Here is a 22,941-nt window from a genome sequence, read left to right as displayed (position 1 = left end):
ACTGACTGAATCCCACTTCCAGGGACTGACTGAATCCCACTTTCGGGTGACTGACTGGCTGAATCCCCCTTTCAGGGACTGACTGACTGAATCCCACTTCCAGGGACTGACTGACTGAATCCCCCTTTCAGGGACTGACTGACTGAATCCTACTTCCAGGGACTGACTAACTGAATCCCACTTCCAGGGACTGACTGACTGAATCCTACTTCCAGGGACTGACTGACTGAATCCCACTTCCAGGGACTGACTGGCTGAATCCCCCTTTCAGGGACTGACTGACTGAATCCCCCTTTCGGGGACTGACTGAATCCCACTTCCAGGGACTGACTGGCTGAATCCCCCTTTCGGGGACTGACTGACTGACTGAATCCCACTTCCAGGGACTGACTGGCTGAATCCCCCTTTCAGGGACTGACTGACTGACTGAATCCCACTTCCAGGGACTGACTGGCTGAATCCCCCTTTCGGGGACTGACTGACTGACTGAATCCCACTTCCAGGGACTGACTGGCTGAATCCCCCTTTCAGGGACTGACTGACTGACTGAATCCCACTTCCAGGGACTGACTGGCTGAATCCCCCATTCAGGGACTGACTGAATCCCACTTTCTTCCTCTTCCTCCTTTCCCTTCTTTTTCTTTCCGGCTGATTTCAAAGCGCTCCATAGTATCCACTAATCCCTACACCAGAGGCGCTCCCGTCTCTCGTCTCCCCCCTCCTTTTCCCCTTCCCCTGTCTTTACCCCCGCAGAAGGCAAATCTGTTTCCATTAAAAGCCCCCTCCTGTTTGGTCATCTGATTTGGCTTTATTGATTCTGAAGCTTCCTGAGGTGAGACCTGACCTGCCGTGTTGGCTGAGCTGAAGCTAGGTTGCTGGGTTCCCATTGAGCTATCTCTGCCACCCTGACTACACATCTTGACAACCTTACAATAGATTTAACCCGCTTTTGCCTGAGTTCTTGAATTTCTACCACATGGAGGCAAAATGGCTGCACTATGTCAGCGGTTATGTCAACCCGTACGATACCGGAGACAGATTTTGGTGACTGGTCCACGTACTACAGTCCCCATGCTTTGTTGGTTCCTGGGGTTTTGACAGCCCCCTCCTGTATGTATGCTTGATATAGAAAGCAGAAACCAGGCCATCGACACATTTGCTGCTGTGCAAGTCTTGGGTTGCTGTTTCCCAAATGTTGCCTATTCATTGCCAATAGGACGATCCCCACTCTCTGTATCCTCATGCTGAAACACTGGCCTATCAAGTAAATCTAATCCATTTGTATTAGTCACATACAGTTTACAGCAGGTGTAAAATGTGCAACAAAACGTACTAGCTCCCTCAACAATGCAGTACATTAGTCAATAACAATACTAACAATGAAATAGTAAAACATAACAAGTAAGTAGTAATAATGGATTGGATGTACATTGTTTTTACAAACATAAAGCGGGTAGTGACTAGGTCATGCAGGGCATGTCTTAATAGCTGAATAATAGCAAAACGTCTTCCACAAACTCAAACATACTTGTTGTTGTTTCAGAGTAAGAACCAGCCCCACAGGAGAGGGGAGTATAATGTTTACAGCACCTTCCAGAGCCACGAGCCTGAGTTTGACTACCTGAAGAGCCTGGAGATCGAGGAGAAGATCAACAAGATACGATGGCTGCCTCAACAGAACGCTGCCTACTTCCTCCTCTCCACCAATGGTGAGCCACTTCCTCCTCTCCACCAATGGCAAGCCACACTGCTAGTCCTAGTGAAATCTAGGAAGGAACAGGCGTTATGTGAGCAGAGTTGTGCCTATTAGTTCTAAAATGCTCACACTATATTTTGGTTGCACGTTGGTGGCGCACCTTCTACTCCTGTTTGTTCTAGTGACATCAGCATATCTAACTGCTCACTAGACCAGTCGATGTTAATGTTTGTTAATGGTTCCAATACCGCCATTACATTATTTATTGTATTGTAAGGCCCATTGATGTTAGCCAAGCAGCTGTTTTGTGTTGAGTTAAGTGCCACCAGAGACAGGAAGTGACCTTTACAATACTGCCGTACCTTTCCTTTCGCCTTTCAGTCAATGTATTGAACTTGAATCAGCACACTGACTCCTGGACATCAGTGGAACAAGCTAGGCTGGCATCAGGAACTTTGATAAGGTTAATTGGAGGCTGATATATTTCTTATCTATTTATGTCATGCCAAACCTCAGCAGTGGCCTGCTTCCAATACTGTAGCAGCACAGCAGACTACTGAGTCCCCCTCCTCTCCTTAGTACAGCCAGCCAGCCAGCCAGCCAGGCCATCACACCTTTCCTTTAGCCAATCCCAAGCCTGCTGTTACTCATCCCTCTCTCCCATCCTCCACCCCTGCCTCCCCTCCTTCTCCTCCACCTCCTTCCTCCTCCTCCTCCTCCTCCTCCTCTCCTTCCTGCAGATAAAACAGTGAAGCTGTGGAAGGTCAGTGAGCGGGACAAGAGACCAGAGGGCTACAACCTGAAGGACGAGGAAGGGAGGATCCGAGACCCCACCACCATCACCGCCCTGCGGGTAAGATGCCAACCCTTCCCCCGCTACAGTGTCACCACAGCCTGCCCGGTCATCTTTGTGCCCACATTTGCAGTGCTACATACAGAATTTGAATGTGTCTGTTTTCCTTCCTCTGGCAACCTGTGACATTATCGCTCCCCATGGCAGCTTAAGCCTTCATCTCTCCCAGTGCCACCGAGAGATTCAAGAAACTGGCCTGGTTTCAGATCTTGCCAAATGCACGTGTCTGTCAGTGTGGGGGTGGGGAGGGGATTGTCCGGTTCTTAGATGGGGGTGTGACACCAGGCACCCATGCTGCTGACCACACATTAGCCAGGTCCTGGGGTGACCCATCTGTCTACACCAGCTTGTACCCAGGGGTCAGCATGGGGTCAAATAGAGGTCTGGGCGAATTATCAAATACATTTGATTAATTAAAATGTATGTTTTTACGTGATATTCCAAATACCTGTATTGCAGAATCAAGGTTTTTTGTATTTTTCGTTTTTATGAGCGTCCTCTTGTTCTCATTGGTTTTTTGGTCTCGTCTCGTTCGCTCCTTCTGTGCTGTGCACCTTCCTATTTACACCAGAGATGTGTATATAATGATGATGCTAATGTCTCCGCCCTAACAATGGGATTCGTTGTGCCAAAGGCGGGAAGGCAGGCGACAAGCTTAGGTCCGACAGAATGGGTCATATGGACACCAAAACACATGGAGACATTATTTTACTGTACTAGAGAAGTTAACCTTTCAAACCATACCCTGTTTATGTTTCAACTCCTCACATTTCGAGCAGAGCAGACACTACTAAAACGGATGTACCAATTGTAGTCTAGAAGCAGGTGCAGAAGGTTAGTTTAATAGTAAGAAGCATGAAGATAAACAAAACAGGAGAAGCGTACAGAACGTAAATAAAACCAATACTGTCTAATGACTGAGGCTACTGAGGGCTAAGTAAAGGGAGAGTAATCGGGGTGATGATGAGGTCTAGGTCTGCGTAATGATGGGGACCAGGTGTGCGTAATGATGGGGACCAGGTATGCGTAATGATGGGGAGCAGGTGTGCGTAATGATGGGGAGCAGGTGTGCGTAATGATGGGGAGCAGGTGTGCGTAATGATGGGGAGCAGGTGTGAGTAATGATAGGGACCAGATGTGCGTAATGATGGGGATCAGGTGTGCGTAATGATGGGGACCAGGTGTGCGTAATGATGGGGACCAGGTGTGTGTAATGATGGGGACCAGGTGTGCGTAATGATGGGGACCAGGTGTGCGTAATGATGGGGACCAGGTGTTCGTAATGATGGGGACCAGGTGTGTGTAATGATGGGACCAGGTGTGTGTAATGATGGGGACCAGGTGTGCGTAATGATGGGGACCAGGTGTGCGTAATGATGGGGACCAGGTGTGTGTAATGATGGGGACCAGGTATGGGTGATGATCGGGACCAGGTGTGCGTGATGATGGGGACCAGGTGTGCGTAATGATGGGGACCAGATGTGGGTAATGATGGGGACCAGGTGTGCGTGATGATGGGGACCAGGTGTGTGTAATGATGGGGTCCAGGTGTGTGTAATGATGGGGACCAGGTGTGCGTAATGAAGGGGACCAGGTGTGTGTAATGATGGGGACCAGGTGTGTGTAATGATGGGGACAAGGTGTGCGTGATGATGGGGACCAGGTGTGCGTAATGATGGGGACCAGGTGTGCGTAATGATGGGGACCAGGTGTGTGTAATAATGGGGACCAGGTGTGTGTAATGATGGGGATCGGGTGTGCGTAATGATGGGGACCAGGTGTGTGTAATGATGGGGAGGTGTGCGTAATGATCAAATCAAATCAAATCAAATGTATTTATTTAGCCCTTCGTACATCAGCTGATATCTCAAAGTGCTGTACAGAAACCCAGCATAAAACCCCAAACAGCAAGCAATGCAGGTGTAGAAGCACAGTGGCTAGGAAAAACTCCCTAGAAAGGCCAAAACCTAGGAAGAAACCTAGAGAGGAACCAGGCTATGTGGGGTGGCCAGTCCTCTTCTGGCTGTGCCGGGTGGAGATTATAACAGAAGATGGCCAAGATGTTCAAATGTTCATAAATGACCAGCATGGTCCAATAATAATAAGGCAGAACAGTTGAAACTGGAGCAGCAGCACGGCCAGGTGGACTGGGGACAGCAAGGAGTCATCATGTCAGGTAGTCCTGAGGCATGGTCCTAGGGCTCAGGTCCTCCGAGAGAGAGAAAGAAAGAGAGAAAGAGAGAATTAGAGAGAGCACACTTAAATTCACACAGGACACCGAATAGGACAGGAGAAGTACTCCAGATATAACAAACTGACCCTAGCCCCCCCGACACATAAACTACTGCAGCATAAATACTGGAGGCTGAGACAGGAGGGGTCAGGAGACACTGTGGCCCCATCCGAGGACACCCCCGGACAGGGCCAAACAGGAAGGATATAACCCCACCCACTTTGCCAAAGCAGAGCCCCCACACCACTAGAGGGATATCTTCAACCACCAACTTACCATCCTGAGACAAGGCTGAGTGTAGCCCACAAAGATCTCCGCCACGGCACAACCCAAGGGGGGGAACCAACCCAGACAGGATGACCACGTGATGGGGACCAGGTGTGTGTAATGACGGGGACCAGGTGTGTGTAATGATGGGGACCAGGTGTGCGTAATGATGGGGACCAGGTGTGCGTAATGATGGGGACCAGGTGTGTGTAATGATGGGGACCAGGTGTGTGTAATGATGGGGACCAGGTGTCCGTAATGATGGGGACCAGGTGTGCGTAATGATGGGGACCAGGTGTGCGTAATAATGATTGCCAGGACCGGTGGTTAGTAGACCGGTGACGTCGAACGCTGGGGTCCCGGGAGTAGGCGTGACGCCAATGAATATTCATTCTGGAAAATGAATGCTCAGTTTGTCGTGCGAGCATTATGGTACCAATGCTAGCAGCATTTTAGTCAAATAAAGATTGTTATACTAGCTGTTTAGTGTAGAGGTCGACCGATTATGATTTTTCAACGCCGATACCGATTAATCATACGATTTTTAAAATGAATTTGTAATAATGACAATTACAACAATACTGAATGAACACTTATTTTTACTTAATATAATACATCAATAGAAATCGATTTAGCCTCAAATAAATAATGAAAAATGTTCAATTTGGTTTAAATAATGCAAAAACAAAGTGTTGGAGAAGAAAGTAAAAGTGCAATATATATAAGAAAGCTAACATTTCAGTTCCTTGCTCAGAACATGAGAACATATGAAAGCTGGTGGTTCCTTTTAACATGAGACTTCAATGTTCCAAGGTAAGAGGTTTTAGGTTGGTGCCTACCATCGCTCAGTCAGACTGCTCTATCAATTATCAAATCATAGACTTAATTATAACATAATAACACACAGAAATACGAGCCTTTGGTCATTAATATGGTCGAATACGGAAACTTATCATTTCGAAAACAAAACGTTTATTATTATCGCATATTAGGCTGCCCAAACTGTTGCATATACCCTGACTCTGCGTGCAATGAACGCAAGAGAAGAGACACAATTTCACCTGGTTAATATTGCCTGTTAACCTGGATTTCTTTTAGCTAAATATGCAGGTTTAAAAATATATACTTCTGCGTATTGATTTTGAGAAAGGCATTGATGTTTATGGTTAGGTACACGTTGGAGCAACGATACGCACCGCATCGATTATATGCAACATAGGACACGCTAGATAAAGTAGTAATATCATCAACCATGTGTAGTTAACTAGTGATTATGATTGATTGTTTTTTATAAGATACGTTTAATGCTAGCTGGCAACTTACCTTGGCTTCTACTGCATACACGTAACAGGCAGGCTCCTCGTGGAGTGTAATGAGAGGCAGGTGGTTAGAGCGTTGGACTAGTTAACTATAACGTTGCAAGATTGAATCCCAGAGCTGACAAGGTAAAAATATGTTGTTCTGCCCCTGAACAAGGCAGTTAACCCACCGTTCCTAGGCCGTCATTGAAAATAAGAATGTGTTCTTAACTGACTTGCCTAATTAAAGATTAAATAAAGGTGTAAAAAAATAAAATAATTAAACGGCAAAATCAGTGTCCAAAAATACTGATTTCCGATTGTTATGAAAACTTGAAATCGGCCCTAATTAATCGGCCATTCTGATTAATTGGTCGACCTCTAGTTTAGTGTGTGTTTTATAAATGTGCAATAAGCATAAACCAATTATATAAGGAATTGGCAACTCGTTCTCATTCTGAGGTAGGCCACTTGATTTCAACATCTGAACAACGTGGACAGGCTAGCATGCTGTTCAAGCAGTGGGAGACGGACAGACGGGTGCGTCCATAACAATTTGCCTTGTTAACTGAATTCACAGCTTGTGAAATTATACCTGGATCCAAATTGGCTAAACTTGAAATAAATAAATGAGTTAACTACTCACTAGCACGTGGGCTTGTGCTTGAGAGATTGTTTGTGAGACCAGTGTTGATTTTCTATAATGCCTGCTACATTATCAGTGATTATTCATGGTTCTGGTTATATTTATAACAAAAAGGGCCTTTTTATGGACCGACCTGAAAGCCAGATCAGTGATTATTGCAAAAACAGCAGGTTCAACTATTTTTGATAGAATAATTAAATGATTAGTGGGTTTTATGGTTGTGTAAGGCTCATATTCAGCCTAGCCTAACTCTGAATTCATTAGGTTATTGCTGACTGTTTTAAATGCTGTATATTTTAACTTTAAATTGTACAACAAAGCTTATTTAGAAAAAAAAACATTGAAAAAAAAAATCTAGATATATATACAGTGAGATGTGTGTTTTCAAATATCAGCCCCGTCTCCATGGAAACACGGACAGCCGGATGTTAGTTACATGTTCATATCAGCTCCAACGGCAGCTTTCAGATGATAAGACCATGATACCATACAGGTTGTATCTGGTGCTTGTTTTCTGTTCTTTATACACCTCAAAATACACATTTTCATCATCTTTGTGATACGTGAAAGAACAACCCAGAACAAACATCCGCTCCCTTTTCTTCACCACTCTCTTATAGATAAAAAAAAAAAAAGATAGTGAAATTGACACAATTTTCCTTTGTTCAAGAGCTCAGTCCTCCTCAGTAAATATAAGATTGATTTAGAAAAGTGAGCTGTGCAGAAACTATATCAATATTTGGACCCCTGGCTCGCCCCAATCATCCTTATCTCTTCATGCTCTTATTTTCCACTCTGGACCCAAATTGACCCTTACACAACACAGCCTTAGGAAATCAATAGGAATCACATGATGCCTGAGAGAGAGACGGGATTGTGAAACATAATGGAATGGGAACAAGCTGGTGGGAGGGAGGGACAGTGTTCCAGGTCTGCTCAGTTAGAGACTCCCAGGTTCACAGATGATTGGGACTCCTGGCTGCCAGTCATTCTGAGAGAAAACATGATGTCACCATTCAGAGAGGATGCAGAATTCACTGTCAGTCTGTCCCATTTCCCTGGCCTGCAGGGGACCTTACTGACTACACTTAACCCTAAGTGACCCCAATACGGGATCAATGTTATTGAAAATGTCCACAGTGAATCTTCTTCCTCAGAACCACTGTGGGTTTAGGGTGAGATGGTCCACTTGAAGGAGGATTTACTATCAATTTGGTTTGAGGGAAAGGGGGATACCTAATCAGTTGTACAACTGAATGCATTCAACTGAAATGTGTCTTCCGCATTTAACCCAACCCCTCTGAATCAGAGAGGTGTGGTGGGCTTCCTTAATCGACATCCATATTTTCGGCACCTGGGGAACAGTGGGTTAACTGTCTTGCACAGGGGCAGAACGACAGATTTTCATCTTGTCATGTCGGGGATTTGATCTAGCAACCTTTTGGTTAGTGGCCTAACGCTCTAACTACTAGGAAACCTGCCGCTGGGTTTGCTATGCGTCTCCTATCCTATCTCAAGTGAACATATCACCCGCTTGGATTGATTCACGTCCAGTTCTTTCTAATGAGTAATAATTGTAGACGGAAGCAGTTCCTCTCAGCGCTGGCTGCTTCATCTGACGAACAGACATTGAGGTATGAGTTAATGACCTCAGCAGTCTCTGCAGCATGCTCCTCCTCCACCTCCGCTGTGTGATATGTTGTGACCCTGGTGCTGAGAGACACTCATCATGCTAGCAGACTCATATCTGATAATCACATTGGCCGTGCTGTGCCAGGCTGGGCCCTGCCTGTGTCTGTGTCTGTGTGTGTGTGGGGGGGGGGGGGGCGTTGACAGATGGTTTGTGATCCCTATCAGACAGATACCCAATAATGGTCAGCCAAGCATTCGCCTTGCAGTGAGTGTACATCAGTGGACATGTCCCACTCCCCCTCTCTGTCACAAGATATCATATATCAGTGGACATGTCCCACTCCCCCTTTGTCACAAGATATCATATATCAGTGGACATGTCCCACTCCCTCTCTGTCACAAGATATCATATATCAGTGGACATGTCCCACTCCCCCTCTGTCACAAGATATCATACATCAGTGGACATGTCCCACTCCCCCTCTGTCACAAGATATCACTCTCCTCTCTCCCTCTCTCTCTCTCTCTGAATATATAAAGTGAAATAAACAATACAAATTAACAGTAAACATCACACATACAGAAGTTTCAAAACAATAAAGACATTACAAATGTCATATTATATATATATATATATATATATATACAGTGTTTTAACAATGTACAAATGGTAAAGGACACAAGATAAAATAAACAAGCATAAATATGGGTTGTATTTACAATGGTGTGTGTTCTTCACTGGTTGCCCTTTTCTCGTGGCAACAGGTCACAAATCTTGCTGCTGTGATGGCACACTGTGGAATTTCACCCAGTAGAAATGGGAGTTTATCAAAATTGGGTTCGTTTTCGAATTCTTTGTGGATCTGTGTAATCTGAGGGAAATATGTGTCTCTAATATGGTCATACATTGGACAGGAGGTTAGGAAGTGCAGCTCAGTTTCCACCTCATTTTATGGGCAGTGTGCACATAGCCTGTCTTCTCTTGAGAGCCATGTCTGCCTACGGCGGCCTTTCTCAATAGCAAGGCTATGCTCACTGAGTCTATACATAGTCAAAGCTTTCCTTAAGTTTGGGTCAGTCACAGTGGTCAGGTATTCTGCCACTGTGTACTCTCTGTTTAGGGCCAAATAGCATTCTAGTTTGCTCTGTTTTTTTGTTAATTCTTTCCAGTGTGTCAAGAAATTTTTGTTTTCTCATGATTTGGTTGGGTCTAATTGTGCTGCTGTCCTGGGGCTCTGTGGGGTGTCTTTGTGTATGTGAACAGAGCCCCAGGACCAGCTTGCTTAGGGGACTCTTCTCCAGGTTCATCTCTCTGTAGGTGATGGCTTTGCTATGGAAGGTTTGGGAATCGCTTCCTTTTAGGTGGTTGTAGAATTGAATGGCTCTTTTCTGGATTTTCTGGCCTAATTCTGCTCTGCATGCATTATTTGGTGTTCTACGTTGTACACGGGGGATATTTTTGCAGAATTCTGCATGCAGAGTCTCAATTTGGTGTTTGTCCCATTTTGTGGGACCCCAGACGTCACAACCATAAAGGGCAATGGGCTCTAAGACTGATTCAAGTATTTTTAGCCAGATCCTAATTGGTATGTTGAATTTTATGTTCCTTTTGATGGCATAGAATGCCCTTCTTGCCTTGTCTCTCAGATCGTTCACAGCTTTGTGGAAGTTACCTGTGGCGCTGATGTTTAGGCCAAGGTATGTATAGTTTTTTGTGTGCTCTGGGGCAATGGTGTCTAGATGGAATTTGTATTTGTGGTCCTGGCGACTTGACCTTTTTTGGAACACCATTATTTTTTATCTTACTGAGATTTACTGTCAGGGCCCAGGTCTGGCAGAATCTGTGCCGAATATCTAGGTGCTAGGGTGGGGCTTAAACTGCATCCCTGTTTCACCCCACGGCCCCGAGAGTTTTAGTATAGCCAATTGGAATTTGTTGTCTGTATATTTGATAATTTCATTAAGGATACCATCAACACCAGGGTTTTTGGAGGGTTTTTATTTTGTCCTGTAGCTCATTCAAGGTAATTGGAGAATCCAGTGGGTTCTGGTGGTCTTTAATAGTTGATTCTAAGATTTGTATTTGATCCTGAATATATTTTTGCTCTTTATTCTTTGTTATAGAGGCAGCAGGATAGCCTAGTGGTTAGAGCGTTGGACTAGTAACCGGAAGGTTGCAAGTTCAAATCCCGAGCTGACAAGGTACAAATCTGTCGTTCTGCCCCTGAACAGGCAAGTTAACTCACTGTTCCTAGGCCATAATTGAAAATAAGAATTTGTTCTTAACTGACTTGCCTAGGTAAATAAAAAATAGAGCCAAAAATATTGGAGAAGTGGTTTACCCATTTTGGATAGATAATTCTTTGTGTTATTGTTTGTTTAGTGTTTTGCAATTTTCCCAGAAGTGGTTAGAGTCTATGGATTCTTCAATTTCATTGAGCTGATTTCTGACGTGCTGTTCCTTCTTTTTCCGTAGTATATTTCTGTATTGTTTTAGTGATTCACCATTTTGAAGGCGTAGACTCAGGTTTTCCGTGTCTCTATGTTTTTGGTTGGACAGGTTTCTCAATTTCTTTCTTAGATTTTTGCATTTTTCAACAAACCATTTGTCATTGTTGTTCATTTTCTTCGGTTTTCTATTTGAGATTTTTAGATTTGATAGGGAAGCTGAGAAGTCAAATATACTGTTAAGATTTTCTACTGACAAGTTTACACCTTCACTATTACAGTGGAACGTTTTACCCAGGAAATTATCTAAAAGGGATTGAATTAGCTGTTGCCTAATTGTTTATTGGTAGGTTTCCAAACTGCATTCCTTTCATCTATAGCATTTCTTAATGTTACTCAGTTCTTTTGGCTTTGATGCCTCATGATTGAGTTTTGCTCTGTTCAAGTAGACTGTGATTTTGCTGTGGTCTGATAGGGGTGTCAGTGGGCTGACTGTGAACGCTCTGAGAGACTCTGGGTTAGACGCTCTGGGTGAACGCTCTGAGAGACTCTCTCTGCCTAGAGATGAGCTATAGGTGTACCTACCACAGGAGTCCCCTCGAAGCCTACCATTGACTATGTACATACCCAGTGTGCGACAGAGCTGCAGGAGTTGTGACCCGTTTTTGTTGGTTATGTTGTCATAGTTGTGTCTAGCGGGGCATATGGGGGAGGGAGTGCTGTCACCTGCAGGCAGGTGTTTGTCCCCCTGTGTGCTGAGGGTGTCAGGTTCTTGTCCGGTTCTGGCATTTAGGTCGCCACAGACTAGTACATGTCCCTGGGCCTGGAAATGATTGATTTTCCCCTCCAGGATGGAGAAGCTGTCTTCATTAAAGTATGGGGATTCTAGTGGGGGGATATAGGTAGCACACAGGAGGACATTTTTCTCTGTTAAGTTAATTTCCTTTTGAATTTCTAGCCAAATGTAAAATGTTCCTGTTTTGATTAATTTAATGAGTTAGGTCTGCTCTATACCAAATTAGCATACCCCCTGAGTGCCTTCCCTGTTTCACACCTGGTAGTTTCGTGGATGGGACTACCAGCTCTCTGTAACCTAGAGGGCACCCAGTGGGTCCGTTTCCTCTATACCAGGTTTCTTGCAGGATGACAATGTCTGTATTACCGATTTCTTTGGTGAAGTCCGGGTTCCTGCTCTTTAGGCCAAAGGCAGATGACCTCAGGCCTTGGATATTCCAGGATAATATAGTGAAGGCTTTGTGTTCCATAAAGTGTCCAATGTTGTTGGTCGTGGTTTGGCCTCAGGCCAGTAAGTGTGAGCAGAACCTGCTGAGCATCTGGTACATGCCATTGGCCTGGGCGAGTGTAAGAGTGGGGGTTGGGCCTGTTTGCCCGCTCACTACCTGAGCGTATGTGTGACTTCCATGTTGAGGCCCTCTTTGCGGGGGTGGGGTGCATGGGGTGGGCAGGAGGGGCATAGGTCTGATCTGAGGGGGCCTAAATGGGGTGTGGGCATGGTTGACATGGGGGGGTGTTGATTGGTTGGGGTGTGTGTGTGGATGTGGCTGGGGGTGCTGTGGTCTGGATGTAAGTCCTCTTGGCGTGGGTCCTCTATGTGTAGGTCCAGGGGGGTGGGGGGGTCCCGCAGGTCTGGGTGGGGTGTCTATTGATCTGTTGCTCCTGTGTGAATTGTTGGGGATACATTTGAGAGCAATGTCCTTTAGAGTCCGGGCAAAGGTGGGCACTGCTGCCTTGTAGAGGTGGACCTGTTCAAGTCCAGGGTGGAGAAGGTGGGCCAGGAAAACATTTGGTTCTGTCTCCATCTGTCTCTCTCTCTGTCTCTCTCCCTGTTTCTCTCTGTCTCTCTCTCCGCTGAATATTTTGCTTTCCCCTTCTCTGTGCTGAGCCTATAGACCATTAGAGAATGAGGGATTGTGGCTGAGAACTATAGAAATCTCATTCTAAGTGTAAAGTGTGTGGTGTGTGTGCGTGTGCATGTGTGTCTGTGGGGAGACAGGCTGGGGGGGCATTTATCACTGCACAGACAGGATAAAAAATGTGTGTGTGTGTGCACGCTGCCAGTGTGTGCACGTGCGTGTGCCAGTATGCGTGTGTGCATGTCTGACTGGGGCATCACAGAGAGACAGGGACATCACAGAGAGACTGGGGGATCACAGAGAGACTGGGGCATCACAGAGAGACTGGGGCATCACAGAGAGACTGGGACATCACAGAGAGACTGGGGCATCACAGAGAGACTGGGGGATCACAGAGAGACTGGGGGATCACAGAGAGACAGGGGCATCACAGAGAGACAGGGGCATCACAGAGAGACTGGGGCATCACAGAGAGACAGGGGCATCACAGAGAGACTGGGGCATCACAGAGAGACAGGGGCATCACAGAGAGACAGGGGCATCACAGAGAGACTGGGGGATCACAGAGAGACTGGGGCATCACAGGGGGATCACAGAGAGACTGGGGGAGGGTCTCTATCAATAACACATGCAACACCTGCCAGCTCCACACAAATGAAGGAGTAGTCAGTGCTACTGGCTGACCTGTATACATTACAAACCTTTTTTTGGTATCAAGATACACTACATGACCAAAAGTATATGGACACCTGCTCGTCGAACATCTCATTCCTAAATCATCGGTATTAATATGGAGTTGGTCCTCCCTTTGCTGCTATGACAGCCTCCACTCCTCTGGGAAGGCTTTCCACTAGATGTTGGAACGTTGCTGCGAGAACTTGCTTCCATTCAGTCACAAGCGCATTAGTGAGGTCGGGCACTGATGTTGGGCGATTAGGCCTGGCTCGTAGTCAGCGTTCTAATTCATCCCAAAGGTGTTCGATGGGGTTGAGGTCAGGGCTCTGTGCAGTTTAGTCAAGTTCTTCCACACAGATCTCGACAAGCCATTTCTGTATGGACCTCACTTTGTGCACGGGGTTGAGGTCAGGGCTCTGTGCAGTTTAGTCAAGTTCTTCCACACAGATCTCGACAAGTCATTTCTGTATGGACCTCACTTTGTGCACGGGGCATTGTCATGCTGAAACAGGAAAGGACCTTCCCCAAACTGTTGCCACACAGTTGGAAGCACATAATCGTCTAGAGGGCCATTGTATACTGTAGCATTAATATTTCCCTTCACTGGAACTAAGGGGCCTGAACCATGAAAAACAGCCCCAGGGCATTAATCCTCCTCCACCAAACCTCACAGTTGGCAGTATGCATTGGGGCAGGTAGCGTTCTCCTGGCATCCGCCAAACCCAGATTTGTCCGTCGGACTGCCAGATGGTGAAGCGTGAGTCATCACTCCAGAGAACGTGTTTCCACTGCTCCAGAATCCAATGGCGGCGAGCTTTACACCACTCTACCCGACTCTTGGCATTGTGCATGGTGATCTTAGGCTTGTGTGCAGCTGCTCGGCCATGGAAACCCAATCCATGAAACTCCCAACAAACAGTTATTGTGCTGACGTTGCTTCCAGAGGCAGTTTGGTACTCGCTAGTGAGCTTTGCACCCGAAGACAGATGATTTGTACGTGCTTCAGCACTCGGCGGTCCCGTTCTGTGAGATTGTGTGGCCTGCCACTTTGCGGCTGAGCCGTTGTTGCTCCTAGACGTTTCCACTTCACAATAACAGGACTTACAGTTGACCGAGGCAGCTCTAGCAGGGCACAAATTTGATGAACTGACTGTTGGAAAGGTGGCATCCTATGACGGTGCCATGTTGAAAGTCACTGAGCTCTTCAGTAAGGCCATTCTGCTGACAATGTTTGTCTATGGAGATTGCATGGCTGTGTGCTCGATTTTAAATTAAGTTGAAGTCGGTAGTTTACATACACTCGTTTTTCAACCACTCCACAAATTTATTGTGAACAAACTATAGTTTTGGCAAGTCGGGTAGGACATCTACTTTGTGCATGACACAGGTAATTTTTCCAACAATTGTTTACAGACTGATTATTTCACTTATAATTCACTGTATCACAATTCCAGTGGGTCAGAAGTTTACATACACTACACTACGGTTACATACACTGCGGTTTGCAACTGCACATGGGGACAAAGATCGTAGTTTTTGATACATTTTCTCTGGTCTGATGAAACAAAAATAGGACTGTTTGGCCATGATGACCATCGTTATGTTTGGAGGAAAAAGGGGGACGCTTGCAAGCTGAAGAACACCATCCCAACCGTGAAGCACGGGGGTGGAAGCATCATGTTGTAGGGGTGCTTTGCTGCAGGAGGGACTGGTACACTTCACAAAATAGATGGCATCATAAGGAAAGACAATTATGTGGATATATTGAAGCAACATCTCAAGACATCAGACAGGAAGTTAAAGCTTGGTTGCAAATGGGTCTTCCAGATGGATAATGACCCCAAGCATATTCCAAAGTCGTGACAAAATGGCTTAAAGACAACAAAGTCAAGGTATTGGAGTGGCCATCACAAAGCCCTGACCTCAATCCTATTGAACATTTGTGGGCAGAACTGAAAAAGCGTGTACGAGCAAGGAGGCCGACAAACCTGACTCAGCTCTGTCAGTAGGAATGGGCCAAAATTCACCCAACTTATTGTGAGAAGCTTGTGGAAGGCTGCATGAAACATTTGGCCCAAGTTAAACAATTTCAAGGCAATGCTACCAAATACTAATTGAGTGTATGTAAACCTCTGACCCACTGGGAATGTGATGAAAGAAATAAAAGCTGAAATAAATCTTTCTCTCTACTATTATTCTGACATTTCACATTCTTAAAAAAAGTGGTGATCCTAACTGACCTATTTTTACTAGGATTAAATGTCAGGAATTGTGAAAAAAATGTATTTGGCTACGGTGCATGGAAACTTTCGACTTTAATTGTACTTGTCAGCAACGGGTGTGGCTGAAATAACCAAATCCACTCATTTGAAGGGGTGTCCACATACTTTTGTATATATAGTGTATTTGAAACTGATTTTGGGTTTTTTGCCAATATGGCTGTAGATATGGTTGCATGTCTATATAAAAAAATGTGAACTTGTTAACAGCCACAAGGTTTCCTATATCCTGCAATCATCACCCATCAGAAAACCCTAATGCTCTTGTATTGGGTATTTTATTAGGATCCCCATTAGCTGTTGCTAAAGCAGCAGTCACTCTTCCTGGGGTCCACACACAACATGAAACATAATACAGAACATCAATAGACAAGAACAGCTCAAAGACAGAACTACATACATTTTTTAAAAAAAGGCAAGACGTAGCCTACATGTCAATGCATACACACAAACTATCTAGGTCCAATAGGGGAGAGGCGATGTGCCGTGAGGTGTTGCTTTATCTGTTTTTTGAAACCAGGTTTGCTGTTTATTTGAGCAATATGAGATGGAAGGAAGTTCCATGCAATAAGGGCTCTATATAACATTGTACCTTTTCTTCAATTTGTTCTGGATTTGGGGACTATGAAAGACAACCTGGTGGCATGTCTGGTGGGATAAGTGTGTGTGTCAGAGCTGTGTGTAAGGTGACTATGCAAACATTTTGGGATTTTCAACACATTATTGTTTCTTATAAAAAGAAGAAGTGATGTAGTCTGTCTCTCCTCAACTCTTAGCCAAGAGAGACTGGCAGCATAGTGTTTATATCAGCCCTCTGATTATAATGAAGAGTAAAACATGCTGCTCTGTTCTGGGCCAGCTGCAGCTTAACTAGGTCTTTCCTTGCAGCACTGGACCACATGACTGGACAATAATCAAGATGAGACAAAACTAGAGCCTGCAGAACTTGCTTTTAGGAGTGTGGTGTCAAAAAATCAGAGCATTTCTTTATTACAGACAGACCTCTCCCCATCTTTACAACCATTGAATCTATATGTTTTGACCATGACAGTTGACAATCTAAGGTAACGCCAAGTAATTTAGTCTCCTCAACTTGTTCAACAGCCACACCATACATTACCAGATTCAGCTGAGGTCTAGCACTTAAGGAATGATTTGTACCAAATACAATGCTCTTAGTTTTAGAGATGTTCAGGACCAGTGTATTCCAAAACAGACTGCAACTCTTTGTTGAGGGTTTCAGTGACTTAATTAGCTGTGCTTGCTGATGCGTATATAGGATCATGTGGCATCAAGCCTCCTGCTGATTCCCCTGAGTTGGCGTTACTTTAGTCTAAATTGCGAGGAGCATTCGAGGAAAAGTCTGGAACATTTGTAGAGGAATGAGCCCATGAACTGTGTGTGTGGCAGACAAGGCACGGCACAGTGGGGGTCTGGGTCTCTGTGGAGCCCCCCTGCCGTGTGACGGGTGTGTAGGGGCCCCGGCTGAGATTTGCCGTCATTAAGGGCCCCTACTCCCTGTGACAACATGGGGCTACTCATTATGGCTGTAGGAGCTCAGTCTGAGACATGAACAGCCAATACTGAAATACTGGTTCTCTCTCTCTCTCTGTCTCTCTCTCTCTCGCTCTCTCTCTCTCTCTCTCTCTCTCCTACTCTCTCTCTCTCTCTCTCTCTCTCTCTGTCTCTCTCTGTCTCTCTCTCTCTTCCAGGTACCAGTGCTGCAGCCCATGGACCTGATGGTGGAAGCCACTCCCAGGCGAGTATTCTCCAATGCCCACACGTACCACATCAACTCCATCTCTGTGAACAGTGACTACGAGACCTACATGTCCACAGATGACCTGAGAATTAACCTGTGGAACCTGGAGATCACCAACCGAAGTTTCAGTATCCTTCTCTCAACAAACATAGACTGCTAGACTGATGGCTAAGGAGCTCATATTAAGAGGTTGTCTCGCTGGATTTGATTTCTTTCTTCTGTCTGTCATCTGCATCCCCTCCCAGAAGCCAACGAGGTCATCTTAAAACAGGAACACATCCCCATCGATCAACATTGATTTTCACTTTGAGGTTCCCTGTGGATCACAGATGAGATGCCCTATGGACAGCAGATTGGATGACTGAGCTGTGGGGCCCTGGGCACATATTGAGCTTCTTATTTACTGAGCCTCGTTACTCTATCAATCACAGTGCTGCTGGCTAACCAGGCTCTCCTCAGTTCTCACTGAGGGACCTGCTGTCATTTCCATCACTCGGACCAGCGTTGTCTTTCGCTGTTCATTTATCTCAAGCTGTTTTATTGTTTTAATTTCCTTCTTTTTTTTGCTTCTCATGTGTTGCTATGGTTTTCTCCTTTCCTTATCTTGTCCAATAGTTACTTTAAAGTCTCAAACTGTAAGCTGTGAATTACATCCAGTACTCCTCTATGTGGGTGGAGTTCCTTCACCCCAACACCTCAGACATCGTGGACATCAAGCCGGCTAACATGGAGATGCTGACGGAGGTGATCACAGCAGCAGAGTTCCAACCCAGCCAGTGTAACACCTTCGTTTACAGCAGCAGCAAGGGTTCCATCCGGCTGTGTGACATGAGGGCCTCAGCACTGTGTGACAACCACTCCAAATGTAAGGAGTCAGTCACATCCCAAACCACTCATATACTGAATATTGCCAGCAGGCTCTATTACAGTGCCTTGCGAAAGTATTCGGCCCCCTTGAACTTTGCGACCTTTTGCCACATTTCAGGCTTCAAACATAAAGATATAAAACTGTATTTTTTTGTGATGAATCAACAACAAGTGGGACACAATCATGAAGTGGAACGACATTTATTGGATATTTCAAACTTTTTTAACAAATCAAAAACTGAAAAATTGGGCGTGCAAAATTATTCAGCCCCCTTAAGTTAATACTTTGTAGCGCCACCTTTTGCTGCGATTACAGCTGTAAGTCGCTTGGGGTATGTCTCTATCAGTTTTGCTCATCGAGAGACTGAAATTTTTTCCCATTCCTCCTTGCAAAACAGCTCGAGCTCAGTGAGGTTGGATGGAGAGCATTTGTGAACAGCAGTTTTCAGTTCTTTCCACAGATTCTTGATTGGATTCAGGTCTGGACTTTGACTTGGCCATTCTAACACCTGGATATGTTTATTTTTGAACCATTCCATTGTAGATTTTGCTTTATGTTTTGGGTCATTGTCTTATTGGAAGACAAATCTCCGTCCCAGTCTCAGGTCTTTTGCAGACTCCATCAGGTTTTCTTCCAGAATGGTCCTGTATTTGGCTCCATCCATCTTCCCATCAATTTTAACCATCTTCCCTGTCCCTGCTGAAGAAAAGCAGGCCCAAACCATGATGCTGCCACCACCATGTTTGACAGTGGGGATGGTGTGTTCAGCTGTGTTGCTTTTACGCCAAACATAACGTTTTGCATTGTTGCCAAAAAGTTCAATTTTTGGTTTCATCTGACCAGAGCACCTTCTTCCACATGTTTGGTGTGTCTCCCAGGTGGCTTGTGGCAAACTTTAAACGACACTTTTTATGGATATCTTTAAGAAATGGCTTTCTTCTTGCCACTCTTCCATAAAGGCCAGATTTGTGCAATATACGACTGATTGTTGTCCTATGGACAGAGTCTCCCACCTCAGCTGTAGATCTCTGCAGTTCATCCAGAGTGATCATGGGCCTCTTGGCTGCATCTCTGATCAGTCTTCTCCTTGTATGAGCTGAAAGTTTAGAGGGACGGCCAGGTCTTGGTAGATTTGCAGTGGTCTGATACTCCTTCCATTTCAATATTATCGCTTGCACAGTGCTCCTTGGGATGTTTAAAGCTTGGGAAATCTTTTTGTATCCAAATCCGGCTTTAAACTTCTTCACAACAGTATCTCGGACCTGCCTGGTGTGTTCCTTGTTCTTCATGATGCTCTCTGCGCTTTTAACGGACCTCTGAGACTATCACAGTGCAGGTGCATTTATACGGAGACTTGATTACACACAGGTGGAATGTATTTATCATCATTAGTCATTTAGGTCAACATTGGATCATTCAGAGATCCTCACTGAACTTCTGGAGAGAGTTTGCTGCACTGAAAGTAAAGGGGCTGAATAATTTTGCACGCCCAATTTTTCAGTTTTTGATTTGTTAAAAAAGTTTGAAATATCCAATAAATGTTGTTCCACTTCATGATTGTGTCCCACTTGTTGTTGATTCTTCACAAAAAAAAATACAGTTTTATATCTTTATGTTTGAAGCCTGAAATGTGGCAAAAGGTCGCAAAGTTCAAGGGGGCCGAATACTTTCGCAAGGCACTGTATAAGGCCCAGGAGTGTTTAGTTGACTAGGAACACCTCTGGACCCGAGTTGTCCCTGTACTGGTCAGGTCACATGATCAGAAAAACTCCTAGCCCTAAGCATAAGCACGGTGTCTATCGTAGGCTCTGAAGCCTCCCATGTCTACTTCTGTTAATTGCTACTGTTCCACGTAGTCATTTGCCTCACAGTGATCTAATGAGTATTTGTGTGATGGGACCCAGGTGAGTGCTGGCACAGTGGTCGGGAACGTAATGTCTTGCTATATTTAGTTGAACTGATATTAAGCTGCAGGTGGACTTGTTTCTGTAGATATTATTGGAAAAGAAGATTGTTGAGGTGGAAATGGAGGGAAACAGGGAGCGCAAAGGGGGATTTTATCCATTTTTTTTCTCCCTCCCAGTGGTTTTTGCCATCTTTCCATGGACGAGTTCTATTTAAATGGTGGATCAAAGTCCACGGGAGGCCGTTTGTATTCCTTCATGGCTCTGAGTTCATCCAAATCCCCACCAGTAGCCACACACACACCCACAGTGATATTGATGTTTCAAGGTCAGTCAAGGCACCGTCCCTAAACCCCAAATCATAATTTTCCACCCTGCTGAACACATTGTCAGATCAAAGACAGACAGGGGTTTATTCAGGGAACAAACACACAGCCTTATTATAATTCTTCAATGGCACATGTCTTGCATTTAATATCTTCCATAAGCTCGCAGTATTTGTGTGTTCAACTATTGCCTGTTAAAAGCTGCAGTTATCAGCCTGTTTGAGAGGCCCCAGTGGATATGGATCGACTCGTAAATAAGTTACATGGAGTATCAGTTCCCATAAGTGAATAATGATGTATTAATGTGTTTGCATTGAAAAATATGACCATTAATTACTTTATTACTGAGGAATAAATGTCTGCTGGCCTGAGAAATGGTTCTCTGCAACTATTTAGACTCATAATTCCTCTCTTTTTCCCTTTCCATATGTAGCAGTTGTTTAGCAGAGCTAGCCAATGGCATACAGTATCTGGTGCAGTGTGAAAGTGATCCATCAATCAACTGAAGCTGGAAGCCAGATGTTAACGCGGCCTGGTCCTCTGTCTGTTCCCCCTGCAGTGTTCGAGGAGCCAGAGGACCCCAGTAACCGCTCCTTCTTCTCCGAGATCATATCGTCCATCTCAGACGTGAAGTTCAGCCACAGCGGCCGCTACCTGATGACACGGGACTACCTCACGGTCAAGGTGTGGGACCTCAACATGGAGAGCAAACCTCTGGAGACCTACCAGGTAGAGTATAGCACTCTCTCGTCACTTTTCTCTGGAAGCGCCAGGAACCTTGATACGCCATAGATCACATCGTTTTCAATGATTTCTGCACATTCTTGCTGGGCACCAAAGAAATGATGCATTGGAAACTACCAGAACCATACATGTATCTGAACATACGACTCTGGTAAATACATCTCAAAGGACTTTCTCTTCCAGGTCCACGACTACCTGAGGAGTAAGCTGTGCTCCCTGTATGAGAACGACTGCATCTTCGACAAGTTTGAGTGTGTCTGGAACGGGTCTGACAGGTCAGTCACAGCCGCTGTATTAGGATCAGTGGGACTGGATCTACTCATAGTTCACATCTACAGTGGGGTAAAAAAGGATTTAGTCAGCCACCAACTGTGCAAGTTCTCCCACTTAAAAAAATGAGAGGCCTGTAATTGTCATCATAGGTACACTTCAACTATGACCGACAAAATGAGGGGGAAAAAAAAATCCAGAAAGTCACATTGAGATAAATGAGATTGATGTGTGTGTCCCCCCCCGCCCCTCCCTTCTCTCCGCAGTGTGATCATGACCGGCTCGTACAACAACTTCTTCCGCATGTTCGACCGCAACACCAAGCGTGACGTGACCCTGGAGGCGTCGAGGGAGAACAGCAAGCCCCGGGCCATCCTGAAGCCCAGGAAAGTGTGTGTAGGGGGCAAGAGACGCAAGGACGAGATCAGCGTGGACAGCCTGGACTTCAGCAAGAAGATCCTGCACAGCGCCTGGCACCCCTCTGAGAACATCATCGCTGTGGCCGCCACCAACAACCTCTACATATTCCAAGACAAGGTCAACTAATGGATGGATGGATGGGTGGAGAGCAACACAGACCAGCATAGCGCCCCCTGACTGGCTGATCACACTCACCTGGGAGAGGGCCGCAAAGGCTGGGAATCTCTGGCCGCACTGCAACTTGTGAAGGGACACTGACAGCTTTGCAGTTCTCTTCTTTCGCTCCATCTCAAGAGACTTGCACCCATGTTGTAAATCTAGGGTTGCCCTCTGTTGCATCCAGAACACTGAAGAACGATGGCTCCATTTTAAAATGTTCACCCTTCTTAAGTTGTTGCTGTAGTTTAAGGTTATGCACATAAATGCAGGGACAATACTTTTTTGTTCCTTAGAAGCTTTGCATTGGGGAGATGAACTGAAGAGACTGGCTCAACAAACTCATAACCTTTACATCCCTGATGACATGCCTAGACACTACTGAGATGGTGTGCTCTTGACGCCCTTTGACCTCTCTCTGCCCCTTCCGTTTCATTTATTTTTTTCTCTTCATGAAGGTTTTAAAACATGCAGAGGAAGTGATGTTACCAGGTAGTATTGATTAAAACAATGTAGCAAGCTTTTTGTTCCAATTTTTTAAAGAACTTTACAAAATGTCGAATAAAAAAAAATAATAATAGGTACATTAA

The 22,941-nt window shown here is 45.2% G+C and overlaps 1 protein-coding gene across 1 annotated transcript in view; it reads left to right on the top strand.

Annotated features, from left to right (window-relative positions):
* The window catches only part of LOC110533330 (serine/threonine-protein phosphatase 2A 55 kDa regulatory subunit B beta isoform), an 89,152-nt gene extending 66,217 nt beyond the window's left edge, over nucleotides 1–22,935 (top strand). The window contains exons 3-9 of the mRNA XM_021617439.2: nucleotides 1,544–1,709; nucleotides 2,437–2,549; nucleotides 17,614–17,791; nucleotides 18,364–18,528; nucleotides 21,321–21,490; nucleotides 21,689–21,780; nucleotides 22,042–22,935. Coding sequence (XP_021473114.1) covers nucleotides 1,544–1,709; nucleotides 2,437–2,549; nucleotides 17,614–17,791; nucleotides 18,364–18,528; nucleotides 21,321–21,490; nucleotides 21,689–21,780; nucleotides 22,042–22,321 — 1,164 coding nt within the window. The 3' untranslated portion in view covers nucleotides 22,322–22,935. The remainder of the gene's footprint in view (nucleotides 1–1,543; nucleotides 1,710–2,436; nucleotides 2,550–17,613; nucleotides 17,792–18,363; nucleotides 18,529–21,320; nucleotides 21,491–21,688; nucleotides 21,781–22,041) is intronic.
* The last annotated feature ends 6 nt before the right edge of the window (nucleotides 22,936–22,941 follow it).

This window comes from Oncorhynchus mykiss, chromosome 10 (assembly GCF_013265735.2).
Source record: "Oncorhynchus mykiss isolate Arlee chromosome 10, USDA_OmykA_1.1, whole genome shotgun sequence".
Classification (NCBI taxonomy): domain Eukaryota; kingdom Metazoa; phylum Chordata; class Actinopteri; order Salmoniformes; family Salmonidae; genus Oncorhynchus; species Oncorhynchus mykiss.
The sequence above is the reverse complement of the archived record's forward strand: the minus strand, read 5'-3'. Positions and strand labels throughout refer to the sequence as shown.